This window comes from Cynara cardunculus (genome assembly GCF_001531365.2).
Source record: "Cynara cardunculus var. scolymus isolate 2C chromosome LG 3, CcrdV1, whole genome shotgun sequence".
NCBI classification, from domain to species: Eukaryota; Viridiplantae; Streptophyta; class Magnoliopsida; order Asterales; family Asteraceae; genus Cynara; species Cynara cardunculus.
Genome location: NC_037530.1, coordinates 2,817,187 through 2,834,608, shown reverse-complemented (window position 1 = coordinate 2,834,608; position 17,422 = coordinate 2,817,187). Strand labels below are relative to the sequence as shown.

Here is a 17,422-nt window from a genome sequence, read left to right as displayed (position 1 = left end):
ATATGCATTAATTAGAGTTTAGAAATATAGTTTCAAAATTAAAACATCACATCATCTAAAGTGTTCAAAAACGAGCTAATATAAAAAATAAAAATAAAAAGACCGTTGTGGAGGCAGATCAATTTCAGGCCTAATTTAAGTTACCAAGCCCAAAAAACTAGGCCCAAAACAAAAGCCCAAATATTTAAACCCTAAAAAATCGATATATCGGTCCGATATTTGCATCAAAATATCGCTAAAAATCGGGAAAAATCGGAAAATATCGCCAATAATATCGAGGACGATATTTTGACCGATATTTATGGACCGATATTTTCTCTAGGAGCGATATCCGATATATCGACGATATATCGCGATATTAACAACATAGTTCCTCTTTACCCTGTTTTTTTCTTGGAAATGAATCCCACAAGAGATTTAGGGGCCGTTTATTAAGAGCTTATCGATTAAATGTTCCTTAGTCTAACCATATTCGTTATGTCATCGTGCAACACCATCTTCATGATGGAGACAAATGGTATTCCTATTTTGGGCTTGCGGATGCTAATCATACTAACTTGCTCTACTACGAGCAATATTGCCACCGAGTCAAACATCAGTTGCTTTAGATCCATCAAGGAATCACTACAAGATCCTTACCATGTTTTATGTACCACCTGGAATTTTGACAACATGACTCGAGGTTTCATCCATCGCTTCCATGCTGTCCGATGTCGGTCTATTGATGAGACCAGAGTTGTGAATCTTGAGATACAAAACATGGGACTCATAGGATCTTTTCCAACTGGCATAAAAAAAACTACACCAACATGTTGATGCTAAATCTTTCTAGCAGATTTTGTACCATACATCATCTAGCATCTCTCGATCTCTCCAACAACAATCTCACAGGTCCAATTCCACCTAGCATTTCCAATTGCAGCTTCATCAATCATCTGAGCCTTGATAACAACCAGCTAGGGCCAAATCCTTACAAAGTTGTCTGGATATGATCGCATCAAGGTATTTAGTGTCGCTAACAACATACTAACAGGACCCACATTTCCCAACATCAACTTCTCTGCAGAAAGCTATGGAAACAACCTACGACTTTGTGGATGTCCATTGAATGCCTGCCAGGATGAAGACGATGATGATCTTTTTTTCTAATTCTTTCTTTACTTCAGGGTGTATAGCTGATTTCCTGTTTTTACATTCTTAAGTATGCTATTCATGTTCTCTTGTTGGCCAAGACTGTATGAGAAGCAACATGAGATAATGTTATCATCTTCTAATCAAGAAAATAAAGGGAAGAAAGCATAATCTGATTCAAAGAATCCACCAAATCTTATTTGCAGAAGAGTTAATCTACCGCAGAGGAGGTAAAATCCTCTTGCCCTTGAATTTTCTCTATCAACAAGGTAGGAAGATAACTCATGTAGTTATGTGTTCAACACACAGGTAACTGTTATGGAAAAATTTATCATCGACTAAATTTGGTGGAACTTGAAGTGGCAACCAATGATTTTGACAATAAAAACGTAGTTGGCAACAGAAACACAAGAATCGTGTGCAAGGCTCGGTTTGTGGACAGTTTGCTGCTTACGATCAAGAAGCACCATAGTTTTGAGAGCTTAGAGAAAGAGGTTTTAACAAAAATCAGAATTTTAGGAAGATTGCAGCACACAGACTTAATACCACTTCTAGTCTTTTGCTTTGAAATGGAGAAGAAATTTCTAGTATATACATACATGTGTAATGAAACCCTTCATCACTGGCTACAGTGAATGGATGCTAGGAAGATGGGATGGACTTTAAGGTTGAAAATAGCTGTAGGGAGAGCATGAGGGCTTCACTGGATGCTAGGAAGATGGGATGGACTTTAAGGTTGAAAATAGCTGTAGGGAGAGCATGAGGGCTTGCTTGTTTGCATCACAACCGCAAACTTCGAGTAGCCCATCTCAAAATCAACTCAAAAGTTAAAGCCAAGATATCAAATTTTGGTGCCGTGATGATCTTGATGAATGGAAGTCTGCTTGAAGTGGTTAGAATTTTGTGGTTCATGATTATTGCAAGAAGGATCTTTATAGCTTTGGGATCTTTTTGCTCGAGTTGGTTGCTGGTACAGAACCACTATCTACATAGATCAATTCCATAACCGATTATGTGATTGATGAATGCTTAATAGGACAAGGATTCAATGACGAAATCCTTGAAAAACTTGGAATAGCAAAAAACTGCATTCATCCCCACAGAGAACTGAGAGAAGATGCAACAAGCATGCTTCAAGGTGAAATGCATTCGATTGGGATATCAAGAATTGAAATTCCTATAACCATTCATTGAGAGAGAAGATAAGGGAGGGAGGAGACCAGCACATTCACCATTTAAATCTTGAAGATTAAGATCAACAATCACCAGGTGCTGTTTCTATAAACAAATGGATCCGCCTTCACAAGAAGTTTCAGAACTCAAGAAAAAGAGTGGTTCTTCAAATTAAAAACAGAGCCACAATTTAGAAAAAAGAATTGTGAACTAATTTTTATTTTCAGTAATATGAACACTTGAACAGTTGCTAAATGTGACGGTAAGGGACCGTTTACCAACACAAACATGGTAAGTACTGACCCAGTAAGCACACCACCCTCACTTACCAGCTGGTTAGCAAAATGGCACACTAGAAAAGAGTGAAAGCAGAAACAGGATCAAATTCTCTGTTAGCAATACGGCGAGGGGCCGTTTACCAAACGCTTACTCTTACCTGCAAAAGTCACCACCCTCATTTACCATATCGGGTGATATTCTCGGCCATCAAAATGGATTGTTAGTAAGAGTCTTCTCCCTCACTGACCAAGTAAGATTCTTGGTCCTACCTTACCGTGCTCACCCGTTAAGCGTTTGGTAAACAACCCTAAGATTGTTGGTGAAGACCATAATCTCTATCGGGTAAGCGTCTCTTACGCAATATGAGGTGATACGTGTTCAATTACCCAATAAGAGGCGGTATGTGTTCAATAAATAACCCTTTAAGTAGTTGGATACTAGTGTCCATCAAACTTACCATCCGATAACACAACATGATAATTTAACATGACAAAAAGGCTAAATTTGTTAAACAAAATTAAAAAAAATGGACACACTATCGTACCACATCATCATGCTATGTCAGCAAATGGTATATTCGATCGCATGAGTGCCACCTATTGATCCTAAACCATTTTAGAACAAATAGAGATAAATAAGCCTAGAATCGACACAATGAAAGGAGGATTTCGACTCATGGACTTACTTTCATGTACAATTTATTATCAAGGACAATCCTAGCATACAACAATTACTACTCTCCCACCAAGTATAAAATGGATGCAATGTCTTCCTATGTCAACATCCTACAGAAAAAAAATGATCCAAGTTCCTCACAAAAGAAAGTGGTACACAAACATTAAGTGTAAATGCACACAGCATCTATATCGTAACTCTTAATATGTCACCAAATAGAAATTGAAGTAGAAAAGGTATCCCTCAACTTCTCTTTTTTGGTTAAATACAACTTAAATAACAATATTCCGAAAGATAAACACAAATTACAGTCTATGGATCATATTGACATCCCATGAATCAATATCAGCATTTTAGTACCAAAAAATTACAAAACACCAACAGCATAAACAATATCCCAAAAATCAAACTAAGAAAGGTTCAAAATGTAAATACCTTGTCGGGTCAACTAGCGTGTTGCTTCAGCAATGCCACTAAGCAAAACCAGCAACCACAAAACTAGTGTACACATATACATTACTATGTCATAATACATCATGACCAGAAAGCTGTACACCGTGACTATGTGCATCAATCACGATTCACGAGCATCATATCATACTACATACTCATGCTTATACAAACCAAACCAAATGAACCCAATATATCCTACACAAAGGTACGTAGGGTCCGGGGATAGAATGTAGGCAAACCTTGCCTCTAACCTTTAGTTAGAGATGCTGTTTCCGCGAAGACCCCAGATAAAATCATGCTTACAGTTAGTTGGAAAGCTAGTTGTTGACTAATAGGCTAGTTGTTGACTGACATGCTAGTGTTGTTTTGTAAAAAAAAAACTATTTTATAGACTAGCTCACAATGTAAAATGACCGAAAATTAATGTTGAAAATTAGATGGAAAATGTGAAGGACATTATTGGAAGGAACAAAAAGAGGGAACCCCCCCCCCCCCCAAAGATAAAACCCCCAAAGGCCGAAGCTTAGGACCAAACACGTTCTTTAATAATCTCAAAAAATAGGCTACCTTATGGTTGTCAAACATTCCCTAAATGGGTTCCCTATACCCAATATGCATGCAAAAAAGGAAGAAAACACTACCTGTGAGGTCAAGTGAGGTCATGTACAGCAGAAAAATCCAAAAGCTATCTTCATTACGCTCACCATGTTAACATCTACAAATGGAAAGACTTCCCCTTGAGACTGGCTACACCATCACATCTTCGCTATCGCTAGCTCATAAACCACACTTAGCTATACAATTTACTCGAACCAATTCTTACTAATATGGACCCCAATACATAAATCAGAAGAATCAGCAACCAGAAAGCTCTGTTATATTGCTATATTACTCCATGTTAGCAAATGTATACCTTTTAATAGTGTTCATAAGTCATAACCAATGAACATCCAACTCATTCAAGATTCACTATCACACCCATGAAAGAGTACAACAACAAAAAAAATCCATGTGATCTTGTGCATTAAGTAACTAAACATACAGCAAAGGTAAAAAAAAAAGACAAATTCGATCATCAAATTGAGTAAATATGTATTTACAACATAAAGAACACAAGAAATTGACATCATCAGTTTATAAGATCAACGAAAAATCAACACCCAAGTTATGAAGTACAACATCAATGAGAAATAGCATACATACCACTTCTTAATCACCACCACCACCGGAACTCGAAGAACAACCATGATCAGTTGCAGAAGCAGCCACGGTTATTGACCTCTTCTTTCTATCTTCTTCATATTCAGGATCATCTGTAGGCAACTCATACCTACAAACAGGACAAGTATTCCTTGAACCCAACCATGGCACTATACAGTCCCCATGATACATATGTCCACACTGCAATTTTTTCGCAATCTTTTCCTCATTATTGAACACTCTGTCTTTACATATAGCACAGATTTCCATATTAGTGGAATTCAGTTCAACTGTTTGTAACCCTTCAACCGCCAATTTGGCCGCAGGTGGCGCCCCTCTCCTCCCGCTGGTATCATTCTCGGCTAGGTTTTGCAATAAGGCTTCGTATCCCGCTGCGTCAACATAGTCTCCAGGATTGCCGACGTAACCATCATCATCTCCTGGAACTTGTAACCTGAATTCGATCGACTGATCTTCGAGTCCCATTAGGATCTCTGCCCAATCCAGAATCCGGTTACGACGGCTAGCAGCTCGGCTCGCGAAGTCGCGGAGGCGAAGACGGAGGACGTCACGCCTTTCTCTTCTAACGAAATCCTCTTCATCTTCTTCTAAGTTTCGATTCTGGATCTCTTCTTCTTCGTCATGCTCATCATCATCAATATCATCATCATCATCGACGACAAATCGAGCCCTATCTTGATCTCCTTGATATGGATCCTCTTGGTCTTCGTCTTCGTCTTCGTCTTCGTTGAGATTAACGTTACCGTTATCCCATCCATCAAGCTCGATACGAAGATAATCGTTGTCACCGGCGGGGTGGTCGGAAGGAGGAGGCGGAGGCTCATCGTCCTCACGCGCCGCCTGAGCGATTAACCTAAGTACCTGAAGGAACTCGTTGCCAAAAGCGGGAGTGTCTTCATCGCTAACTTGTCGTGTGTGAGCTGCGACTGAAATCGACTCGACAAATCCGTTCTTACACTCGAAACAGATGATATCGGGGTGGTCGGGTCGGGTTTCTACAGGGACACGTTTGTCACACTGATAGCACCAGTATTGTATGGGATCGGGATTATTAGACACCGCCGGCGGCGGAGACGACGGTGGCGGTGGGTGTTCGGCCATTAAGCCCGTGAGAAGTGTGGTGAGATGAGTAAAAGAAATTGGTGGGGGCATTGGTTTTGTATGGTGAGGGGATCCAGAGAAATGCGAGCCGTCGGATGGCTTGTTAGATCGCGACTCAACGGATGTGATCCGACCGTCAATTCTATTCACCTTATTAGACAGGATCATTTATCCTTTTAGGATTATTTAAAATAGAGAATTAAGAGTTATAATTATAAATTAATTATTTTAAAGAATTTCAATAATTTAATAAAAACTTTTAAAAATAATTTTTTATATATGAAGAACTGTTGATTAATGCATATTACAAATAGATTGTATATAAGTACAACTTATTAAAACTCCATTTTTGAATTCGTGTAACTAACTGTAGATAGGGCTGTAAACGAATCAAACATTCCGCGAATCGTTCGTGAACCGTTAGGCGGAAAGTTCGTTTATATTCGTTTATTTAATAAATCAACGAACATGAACAATTTTTTTGTTCGGGTGACTAATGAAATACCGCATTTAGAAGCCCATTTACTCCGAAATTTAGACACTTTAAATTGAACAAGAGTCTCATTCATCCATTTATGTTCGTGAACATTCGTTCATTTACGTTCTTTTATATTTGTTCGTTTATATGATAATTTTAATATATAATTTTTATTTATTTAGTTTGAATTCAAATTTTAAAAAACTTTTAAGTATTGGACCTTTTAAGTATTAGTACATTAATGATGATTGATAAATGGTCATTGTTTTGTGTATATTTAAACCATGAATAATTGGTGTGTAATATTTAATTGAATAACAAGTATTGGTGTTTGTTTCTTTATGTTTGTTTAGACCTGTTCGTTTAACCCGTTTGTTTATGTTCATTTACGTTCGTTTAGCATGGTAATAAACGAACACGAACACGTCTAATTTCTAAACGAACGAATACGAACGCAATTATTTTCGTTCGTCTACCGTTCGTGTTTGTTCGTTTGTTCGGTTATGCTAAACGAATGAACATGAACAAGCCTATGTTCGTGTTCATTCAGTTCGTTTACAACCCTAACTGTAGATAAACATAATCAAATACAATATGAACATATCATTATAAATATAAAAACTTTAAATGTAATTAAGATAATTATTGATTTCTAACAGAATACTAAATTATTATTTTTATAAAGAATTATATTATTAAAACAAAAATAAATTAAATTATAATAAATAAAAATTGAATAAAAAAATTATACAAAAAGCGAGAATGTTAATTTGATACTAATATCGATATTTTTTTAAAATTCTATGATATTTTCAAATTTATATTTTATTCAAAAAAAGACATTATTGCTTTCTTAAAACCATACAAAACCGTATTTATATTAACGGGAATAAAAAAACAAAACAAAATATTAAAATTAAAATTAAAATGCATCTCAGTGCATTGTGTGAGTATCCTTCTAGTAAAACTAATAAATAAATTTCATTGGTTGTAAATATTGAAATAACATTTTTTTCTGTTATTTAAAAAGTTTTAGAGAATTTTAGAAAACAATATAGAAAACCAAAACTCAATTTTCTTTATTTCAGAGAATTTGTTGAAAATGTTCTAACAGAAGAGCCAGCGACCATGTATGGAGGCTGACGCAGTATCGGAAGGTCAAGGAAGTTGGTGACCTGATAACAGGAGAGCCAACAACCGAATCCCCAGTGAATGACAGCCAAAACTATAACGGTTCTAAGGTAGCGGAACTATCACGGTCATAGATTTAATCATCCAAAATAAGAGAGTTCATTGATTTTTTCTGAACTTTTCCCATAGATAATCGATCAAAGTTGTGGATTAATTGTTTCAAAATTGGATGGGAACATTAAACGAGTCAAAATAAATAACCAAGGCATTGTTTGACAAAAATAACCCAAAAACAACATCAGTCACCAGCCAATCAACTAGTTTACCACACATAACTTAATGATAATATCCGATGAATATAAACCAACCATCATTTATTGGATTAGATAGGATCATTTGTCCAAAATTCATTGAATTAGATCAATCGCCAAAATTGAATATCTAAAAGCATTTCCAACAAGAATGCTACATTTTTACCAAAGAACCTTTGGCCTAGCGATATGCGAGTCATTGACCTCCTAAGAGGTCAAGGGTTCAATCCTCACCAAATGTAAGGAGGGTATGTGAGTTTATTTGTTCTATTTGTCGTATGTAAATATTATATATACTTCAAAAAGAAAATGCTACATTCTCTCTCTTCTTCCAAATTTAGAGATACCGTTTTACTAAATTTCCAAAATTTCTAAAATAGCATATAGTTGTTAGAGACGCTCAATTCCTCACATAAATCCATTATATTTCAACCAATGAACACCCTTCATTGGTAACATGAAGAAGATCGGGTCCCAGGATATGATCCATGCAGGCTTTATTTCCAACCCAACATGTGAGATCTCAAATCGGTTGGGGAAGGAACAATACTTGCCTTAATAAGGGATGCTATCAAATGTATTTTAAAACTATGAGTTCAGGTGCGGATAAAGCGGATAATATCATGTACGGTTGGCAAGATATGTTATAAATGGTATCAAAGTCGAGAACTGCAGCGAGGACAAAGGATCCCTGACGGGGGGTGGATTGTGAGATCTCACATCAGTTGGGGAGGAGAACAAAGGTTGTCTTACGATGGACTCAATAACTCCTATATCTGAAGCTTTTTAAAACCATGAGTCCGGGTGCATATAAAGGAGGCAATGGATAGAGTGACTGTTCAAAAAGTAGACACACGCACATACATATATATAAGTAAATAGCCAGAAACAAACGGTTTTAAAACTGTGAGTCCAGGGGTGTGTGTGTGTGTGTTTGTGTGTGAGAAGCAGACAGTTGGTAGAACGACTGTTTCAAAGAATATATCCCAAAAAAGAAGACACATATATGTAAATACCAGAAACGAACGATTTTAAAACTGTGAGTCCAGGTGTGTGTATGTGTGTGTGTATGAAGCAGACAGTCGGGAAGAACGACTGTTTCAAAGAATATATCCCAAAAAGAAGACACATATATGTAAATACCAGAAACGAACGGTTTTAAAACTGAGTCCAGGGGTGTGTGTGTGTGTGTGTGTATGAAGCAGACAGTCGGGCAGAACGACTGTTTCAAAGAATACATCCCAGAAAGAAGACACGTATATGTAAATACCAGAAACGAACGGTTTTAAAACTGAGTCCAGGTGTGTGCGTATGAAGCAGACAGTCGGGCAGAACGACTGTTTCAAAGAATATATCCCAGAAAGACGACACATACATGTAAATACCAGAAACGAACGGTTCAGACAAGCCTAAATAACAAAACAGGAACTTTTATGCAATCTGTTAAAAGAAATAGAAAAGCTTCTCTAGTTTTCTTTGATATATATGGAGAAGAAACTACAACTACATGTAAACAAAGTTGTGTGTTGCAGAAACACCCTTCTATCAAGTACCGAAAAAAGTAACAAATAAATGTCTGTGAGCAAAAGGGTAAAAACCTATTTCCATTTTTCTTTTTCTTTTTTTGCCAATTAATCTCATAAGAATAAGAATGACCCAAAGACCGGATCCAGATCGAGATCAAATAGTTATAGGAACAAACCTCTACCTCCATGGTGGCTGTGGGTGCTTGTTAGCCGGAAAAAGCTCCCATCTGGCGGCATCAGGTTCACGGCGTTTCCCTCCAACAAGAGAACTAGAGGAAGCTTGAAATGACCTATTTGCCCTCGAGTATTGTTCATCCATAGATCCACCATTGTGATGGAATAGCTGTCTTAATCCCCCAATGGTCTCCCTATTTCCTCCATCAATCATTAAGCCGGTGTTCAAATCGAAGTTATGCAGCGAGGGTCCAGCCCCGCTTGAACCAGAGGATGAACCGGCTACAGCCATGTTCATGATGAAAGGCGACGGTGGTTGAGAAGAACCCATAATTTGAGGTACAACAGGGGTTCCTCTTGAATCAACCATATAAGGAATTGGCACACCAGGAGATCCATAGAAAAACATAGCCGCCCCTGGTGCGAAACCATTATGCCCGTAAAAAGGTGGATTACCGTAATTTATGGAAGATTCTAGGCCCAAACCAGCCCCTGGTCGCCCCAAACTGAAATCTACTGGCGGCTCCAAAATCCTGCCGCTAGGTTGAGGAAGAGAATCGTTCGTCTTCACGTCAAGTTTGGTACCAAAAATGGAAATAACAGATTCATCGTGCTTGAACGTGCTTCTAGAAGCACCAGAGTGGTTAGATGACTTGCCAAGACAACGATGATCCAAGGAAGCACCATATGGAAAAACCGGCTGATCGTTCAAATTCAAATCGATGTTTCTTAAAGAAGGCTGCTTTGATGATGATGAAGAGGAACGAGACGGACTTTGCCACCCATTTTGGTTGATGGAGGCTACTCGTCCATCCCGCCTCCAATCCAAACCAACAGCATCAGCACCTTCATCCCCGATACTGTTGAGATCCAACAGCAGCCTTTCCGGTCTCCGAGGGCTTGCCTCCACAGAAGATTCCTCCCCGGAAGGAAGACCAGATATGACCGGCATTTTGTTTCTAGATAAGAAGTCTTCTATTTTATTGTCACTACCTTCAGCCACGTTCAGATCAATATCAAGACAATCTAAACGTTGTTTCGAGTTGTTGTGGGCCCTGGATGAATCAGGGATCCGTCGAAATGCACTGGTTGAAGCAGATCCTTTCCATCCTAGGGTACCCTCAAATTGCAATGGAGCAGAAGGCAAGCTAGCGGCTGCAGCTGCCCGGGAAGCGGAAACAACCGAGACTGCAGATGAGACTGGATTTATTGGGTCGTCGACTTCTTCAGAACAGACCTCTTGGTTTAGATCAAAACCCGAAATGCCTCTTCCAGTGTTGGTTTCTGATTCTTGAGCTATCTCGGAAATTTGAGAGGCTGTGATGTCAGCTTTACAACTTTCTTGTTCAGAAACAAGGGTTTCTGCATCTTTCACAGGCTCTGCTACACTCGGTCTCTCACTTCCACCGCTCGACATTTTTTCAGATCCAGATATAACCTCCTTATCAGAGCCCTCAACAGGCGGACTTTCTTTACGATTTGTAGAATCCGGAGTGTTTGGCCTCTCACTTCCACCTCCCGACATTTTCTCAGAAGTACTGCAACTTCGTTCCCTGGAATCAACTTCTCTCTGCACCTCGATAGAAACTTGTCTAGCAACCTCTAGCGGATCTATCATCCCATAGTCTAGTTCCATATCTAACATATTGCTCTTCACACCATTACCTCGAGCATTCATTGATATCGTGAAGAAATGTGAACCATTTCCTGAATTTCCAGCGTTCTCAACACCACCTTGTTCCTTTGCATCATCGGCTTCCCTTTCACTTTCTAAATTTGAAGACGTTTTGAGGCTCTCAGCTTCTCTAGAGTCCTGCAAAGCATTGGCGGCAGATACTCCAGCTTGGTTCCTTGTCTTCAATGACATTGTCATTCGGAAATGGTCTGAAGACTCCACGTCATCCACCATATCTTCATCTTCTTCACCTCTCAGATCAGTCTTTATAGAAGACCCGAAAGCATTGTCAACATCAGCACTTGAAGCTATTCGTTCTGAAGGACTAGATAAAGTAGACATTTCCACCAAATCCGCTTTATCCCGACAGTTACCCTCATTTTCAACTTTAACCAAAAGATTTCTATCATCATGCGTTGATTTACAAGACGGGTCAACATGATCCCGAGGCTCCTGACCCATAATTTTATCTGGCATTGTGGTCTCATTGTTTACTATTACCTTTTGAACAGTACTCACAGATACCAATGGCATCGTTTCATCTCTGAGCCTTTCAACATTCTTCTCATCATTATCATTTCCGTATGACGGAGAAATAGCATCATCTGGGCTTTTGACATCTTGTGGAGCTACATCATTGTCGGGAATAAGCATCCACCTATCACACAGTGCTTTAGCTTGGTCACGAACCACCGAACTACGATGAGCAACAAGTTTCTGTACGGTTCTCCCTATTCCAGAAGACGATGACCTCTGGTTATCGATCTGCAGCCTCTCAAGCGCTCTCAACAATGCAATGACCGATTCTTCCAAAAAGCTGTTGCCTGTATCATTCCCAAGCTTCTGCGCATCCTTGAGCCACCTATCAATGAAGTAGAGCCCATTTAAATGGATAAAACGATCAAGGCAGTTCTTATTCTCGGTGGCGGCAACAGTGGTTGCGACGGTAGACCGCTGTCTGGTTGCTTCACCAAAATTCTTGACAACTGAATCGTTCTCCCTTTCCATAACAGTGATGAGCTCCTTAACTCTATCAGGAGCTGTGAGCCCATCTTTCAACTCACTTAACGTAAAGAAGTCCTCCAGTGTCATAGTGCTTCACTTGCCAGATGGGAATTCCAAGACTGAACAGAAAACAAGCAGCATGCTACTAGGCTTCCTTTCGTTGTCCGGTAATTATAAGCACAGCCGTAAAAAGATTTACTCTATACCCTGCCAATCATATTACAAATGTAGAAATGAGCATGATGGCCAAAAAGAATACGACAGGGTAGGAAGTGAAAATAAGTTGGAACAGAAAATTGGTATTTTCTGATCAAGGAGGCTGCAGTAAAACTAATGTGTGTACCATTGATTACACCCAAATACGAGAAAAATGTTACGAATGTAAAAGAAATTTATTATGCGGGTTCATTTTCAAGGAGGGTGTAAACAATTTAATTCTATCAATACTTCCCTGGATATTCCTACATTTGCAGCTTTAACCGTGTTAGTTGAGGGACTGTTCCATAACGTCATTTATGACCTCGAGCAGGGGCGGGTCTGAATATGGTGGCACGGGCCACCATTTCGTTCCTCTGTCGTAGTGTAAAAAATTATAGGATCGTGAAAGGTGCTACCATATCAATTTGTTGTGTGCCACCATATATATTTTGAAACTACAACGATGACACAAGTTTCTCTTGGTAGATCTGGTTTACATGGCTTTTCTCCCGCCACAGACCCGTGTTCAAATTCTGTTAGTGTCATTTTCTTACTTTTTAGCTTCAATTTCAGATTTAATATGTTTTTTAAAGAATTGCAATAAAAGACTTGAACACAAGACCTCACATACGAAAAGCAATGAACTAACCAACAGAACAATAATGATTTTGTGAAAAATATCCATATATTTGTTTCTTATAGTCAAAGGGTGCCACCACTTGAAAAAAATTCTAGGTCCGCCTCTAACCTCACGGTCCAAATGGAACAACATATTACCATGGTTATGCCAAAAATGACATGTATGGAAGATTAGAATCTTCCATCAATTAGATAGATATCCAAACATTGAGAATGAAATAGCTAATGATTATGCTTTTTAACAAATGATATCATGAACACCAAGTACTAGGACAAATTACAAGCCCACAAATCTAGATGAGCATTGTGGCTCTGGCATGCCTACCCATAGTTATATTAGCATACGTCACAACCACTCTCAGAAAGTGCTTAACAAAACCACAACAAAATTCATTGAAAACAAACTATCACAAGCAAGAATGAAAAGTTACTGGTTGTTGATTAATCATGCCATGAAATCTTATTAGCATTTAACTATCCACAATAACTGTACTTGAGAATAAAAATAATCATATAAGCTCATAAATAGATGCAAATGCTCATCATTTCCAATGTTAATATAATCCACCCGTACACATACACAACAAACTTCCAAAAATGCTTCCTATATGTCAAGTCTAAATTCGTAGTTGCACAAAAGCCATTGAATAACTATGGATGAAACTCTAACGTTGTGTTCTTGAATTTTGGAAGGAAGGAAAAGAAAAGAAAAGAAAACAAAGTATTTTTTTTGTTTGTGTTATTGGGAGTGAAGCAAAGGAAAAAAAAATTCATGTTCTTGAGTGGGAGAGAAAGGGAAGGAAATATATCATTTTTAGAAATATACCCTTATTTATTTTATAGTGGAATATAATTGATGGGTATATGTGTAATTTTATAAATATTTTTTATTTTTATAAATTCATTCCGTTCCTTCCTTTTCCTTTTCACAATCTACTGTGTCTAAGAAACTATCATTCCCCATATGTTCTCCCCTCGTATATCTGTTTAATACAGTCCAGTTTTATTTGTTTTTATGCTATATATTTGTTTGTGCCAAAATCGTTTTTTGTAATAAAATAGATGGAAAAAGAACTGAAGAAAATGAATCAAAAGAAGGGGTCTATGAATGAGCGGGTCAAACCAACCCATCTCATCCGAAACCTATTTTGACCTATTTCAAGAGAGGAGACTTTTTGAACATCCCCTTTTGACCTGTTACTCATCTTCACCCATTAATTAACTTATTAACCTGACCCGAGCACCTATATCTTTTACTTTCCCATATTTTATAAGCTACCATATCCAAAATTTCCTGCTCTTTCATCAGAGCCTTAAATCACACGTGTATAAAGCAATCTTTTCTATAGAGCTCATATGGATTATTTCTTATGAATGAGTGAGTTATGTCATCAACACAACCGTAACCTACCTGATCAGCTAACAAAAAGACTTGAGGGAGAGAGAGAGAGAGATTATACATGCAACTTGCCTTATTTACTGAATATTGGGGTGTTCATTTCCGAAGTTTCTATATGCAATTGCACATATAATTTCCAATTACTTCCTAAAACCAAATCAAAATACAAGTGCCAGATTCCATAAGAGAAACTATAACAAACTCGGCTAGGAAAGAAGGGGACGGATGCAAGAAGTCGAAAATAATTTACTCAAGTTCAGTGGGGTGCAACACTGGTCCAATGTACAGACCTAATTCACTTTTAATGATCATCCATTCGTGTGTTGCACTCAGATCTAAATCAAATGTTACAAATTACTGAAAATAAATCTTGGACAACTGATGATGCGCATATGCATTTCAATAGTAAGTCTTCATGGAGACCAAGTGTAGAGAAAAGGAAGGAAGAAAAACAGGCACAAAAGCTTGAAACTACTAGGATATGAAATGGGAGAGGGGTAGAGGGACAGCATTAAGTAAAGTATGTCAAGCTCATATGCCAAGGTGGAAAGAACAAGCAGTTTAAACATCAAAACATCATAAACAGAGCTCATAAGTAAAATCTAAGCAACTGCTACAGATCATATATAATTAAAACCCAAAAAGATGTTGCATATGTTGTTTAGAAGTGCAACATCAATTGGTCAAAAGCACATAGTCCGGTCAACTTGGCGCCTCTCTAAAACTAAAACCTTAAGAGAGCTGTGACTGACGCCTTAGATCATGCATTTATATTAACGTACATACGATGGTTCAGCAATAACACGCCAAAGTCATTACTTCCCAGCATATTTCAGCTGAATTATTTATCATAATAGAAAATTACCACGGCACTAAACTATACATCAAAAACCCAAAATGTAACTTTTCTTCTTCTATGATTTTTGCTACCTTGTTCAGTTTAGTGATTGATGTCTTAGAGAAGCTGGTAAGTAAAGACAAACTCTTTCTAAAGTATGGTGGCTAGGAATGACTTCAGTCAGGTCATCGAAAGCGGGAGGAAACGACAAAACCTTTTTTTTCATTCCTTTTCAGCTGACTTGAAAGGTGCTTTCCCTGTACCACCATACGCACCAAGACGTTAGACCACACAGGAACCAGGGTCAAAGTTCACTTTCCTCCGGCTTATCAATGGCAGCCTGTTCAGGGTTCCAAACTTAATGATGGCAGCTAAATCACGAGGGATTTAACCAACATATTAAGGCAATGGGTCGCAAAGTCAACTAGCAAAAGTAAGGCTTTTTAGTTGTTAAGGGAGAGCTACTGCTAGGGGGAAGACTCGCCAGTTCCTTTTACTATTGGAGTAAGAAGAAGCCTCCACCAGAGTATTGCAAAATAATTTAAACTTCGTACGAGATTACACCAGATTTACATTGCTCCCTCAAAACTTTACCATGCAATAATGATCCTCAAACTCAACAATTGGAGACTACAAATTTTATCTTTTATTTGTCTGAATCTGAAGGAAGCACGCAAAAACTAAAAGCTTTCCATAAAGAGTAAAGACAACCAATAATAATAATGGCTGGTTTAGAAAAGCATACCCGTTAGGAAAAAACATAAAAAAAACTGTACTAAAATTAGAAACAAGAGATATGTTGTCTAGACCATCAAAGCATTATACCATGTATGACACCAGTTGCAAGTTATATAAGAAAAGTGAAAAACCACTGAACATGCTCCTGAAATAGACCAAAATTCATTAACAAGACAAAAAATTACCAGATATATATTATTGAATTCCTTGATGATCATGTCAGATTGAATTGCAACTAAATCCACCATATCATTGTTAGATCACCTCCCTGATTAGAAAACAGAAAAGAACTGAAACAATATCAGAAGATTCCCAGAAAGTGCACCATAAAACCTAAATTTGGGAGAAAAAAATAACAAAGTGAAAGCTCCAAACAAACCCATTAATTACATACCACCTAAAGTCAACCAAAAACAGTCAATATTCTGAGGTTTTTGTCTCAACAAAGGCAGAAAGTAAATACACTCGATTAAGTTGCAAAAGTAACGTTAGGAAAACATCTCAATCCCACAATGCAATTTCTTTAACAAGATACCAAACCCTAATCAGAAGATTCAATCTCCGGTTAGCGTGTGAAAATAGATTAGCACCAGAATACATACATAAATTTGCGTAGATTTTATCGAAACGACCGTAATCCTATCAGGGTTCCAGTAATTAATCAAAATTTCATCAATCCTGGAATATTTTAAAAAATCACCCGTAAAACCCAATGTTTAGAAGAAGAAAAACACTTATAGTAATCGATAAATAACTACACAGAATTCAATCGATTACCTGTTTCGGAATTCAGACGAGTAGAAGCTATGAACTTTACAGAACCGAGAGCTAGAAAGAAAACACTAAAGCTTCAAAACTTTGGGTATCTCACTACAATTACCTTAGACGATGTTTCTCGGTCTAAAACTTCCCCTCTCTCTAGCTTTATTTGTCTATAAAAAGCTTGAATTTGAATAATGAAAATACCCTACACCATCTGTTCGTCAAATTCTCTCTCTTCACGAAACCCTAACTTTCTGTGTCTGCTGGTGCGGTGGTGTGTTGCCTTTTTCCGGACCAGAGAGAGAGGAGAGAGAGAGACGGAGCAAATGTTGCTTTCGTTCCACAGCAGTTCTCTTTCCTTTTTCTTGTTCAGGTAAATTACAAAACGATCCCTGAACTTCTGAATTTTTTAATTTTACACCCTTAATCTTTTATTTTATTGCAAATAAAACCCAAATTATGTCTCTTTTCACCGATAGGTTCTATTTAGGGGTATGCATGGTTCGATCCAAACT

The 17,422-nt window shown here is 37.8% G+C and overlaps 2 protein-coding genes across 5 annotated transcripts; both read right to left on the bottom strand.

Annotated features, from left to right (window-relative positions):
- Positions 1-4,770: 4,770 nt before the first annotated feature.
- On the bottom strand, positions 4,771-6,040 carry LOC112509525 (E3 ubiquitin-protein ligase CIP8). The gene has a single exon (XM_025114522.1). The coding sequence runs from the start codon at positions 6,031-6,033 to the stop codon at positions 4,921-4,923; it is 1,113 nt and encodes a 370-aa protein (XP_024970290.1). The 5' UTR covers positions 6,034-6,040; the 3' UTR covers positions 4,771-4,920.
- A 2,809-nt stretch (positions 6,041-8,849) lies between these two features.
- On the bottom strand, positions 8,850-17,217 carry LOC112510435. 4 transcript variants are annotated; one of them, XM_025115846.1, is made up of 3 exons: positions 16,923-17,217; positions 16,331-16,435; positions 8,850-12,540 (listed from the first exon to the last, which is right to left on the bottom strand). In XM_025115846.1, the coding sequence occupies exon 3, from the start codon at positions 12,418-12,420 to the stop codon at positions 9,658-9,660; it is 2,763 nt and encodes a 920-aa protein (XP_024971614.1). In that variant the 5' UTR covers positions 12,421-12,540; positions 16,331-16,435; positions 16,923-17,217; the 3' UTR covers positions 8,850-9,657. The 4 variants fall into 4 exon arrangements, with proteins under 4 accessions (XP_024971614.1, XP_024971617.1, XP_024971616.1 ...); XM_025115849.1 differs by having other exon boundaries at positions 16,331-16,413; XM_025115848.1 differs by having other exon boundaries at positions 17,026-17,217.
- Between the last annotated feature and the right edge of the window lie 205 nt (positions 17,218-17,422).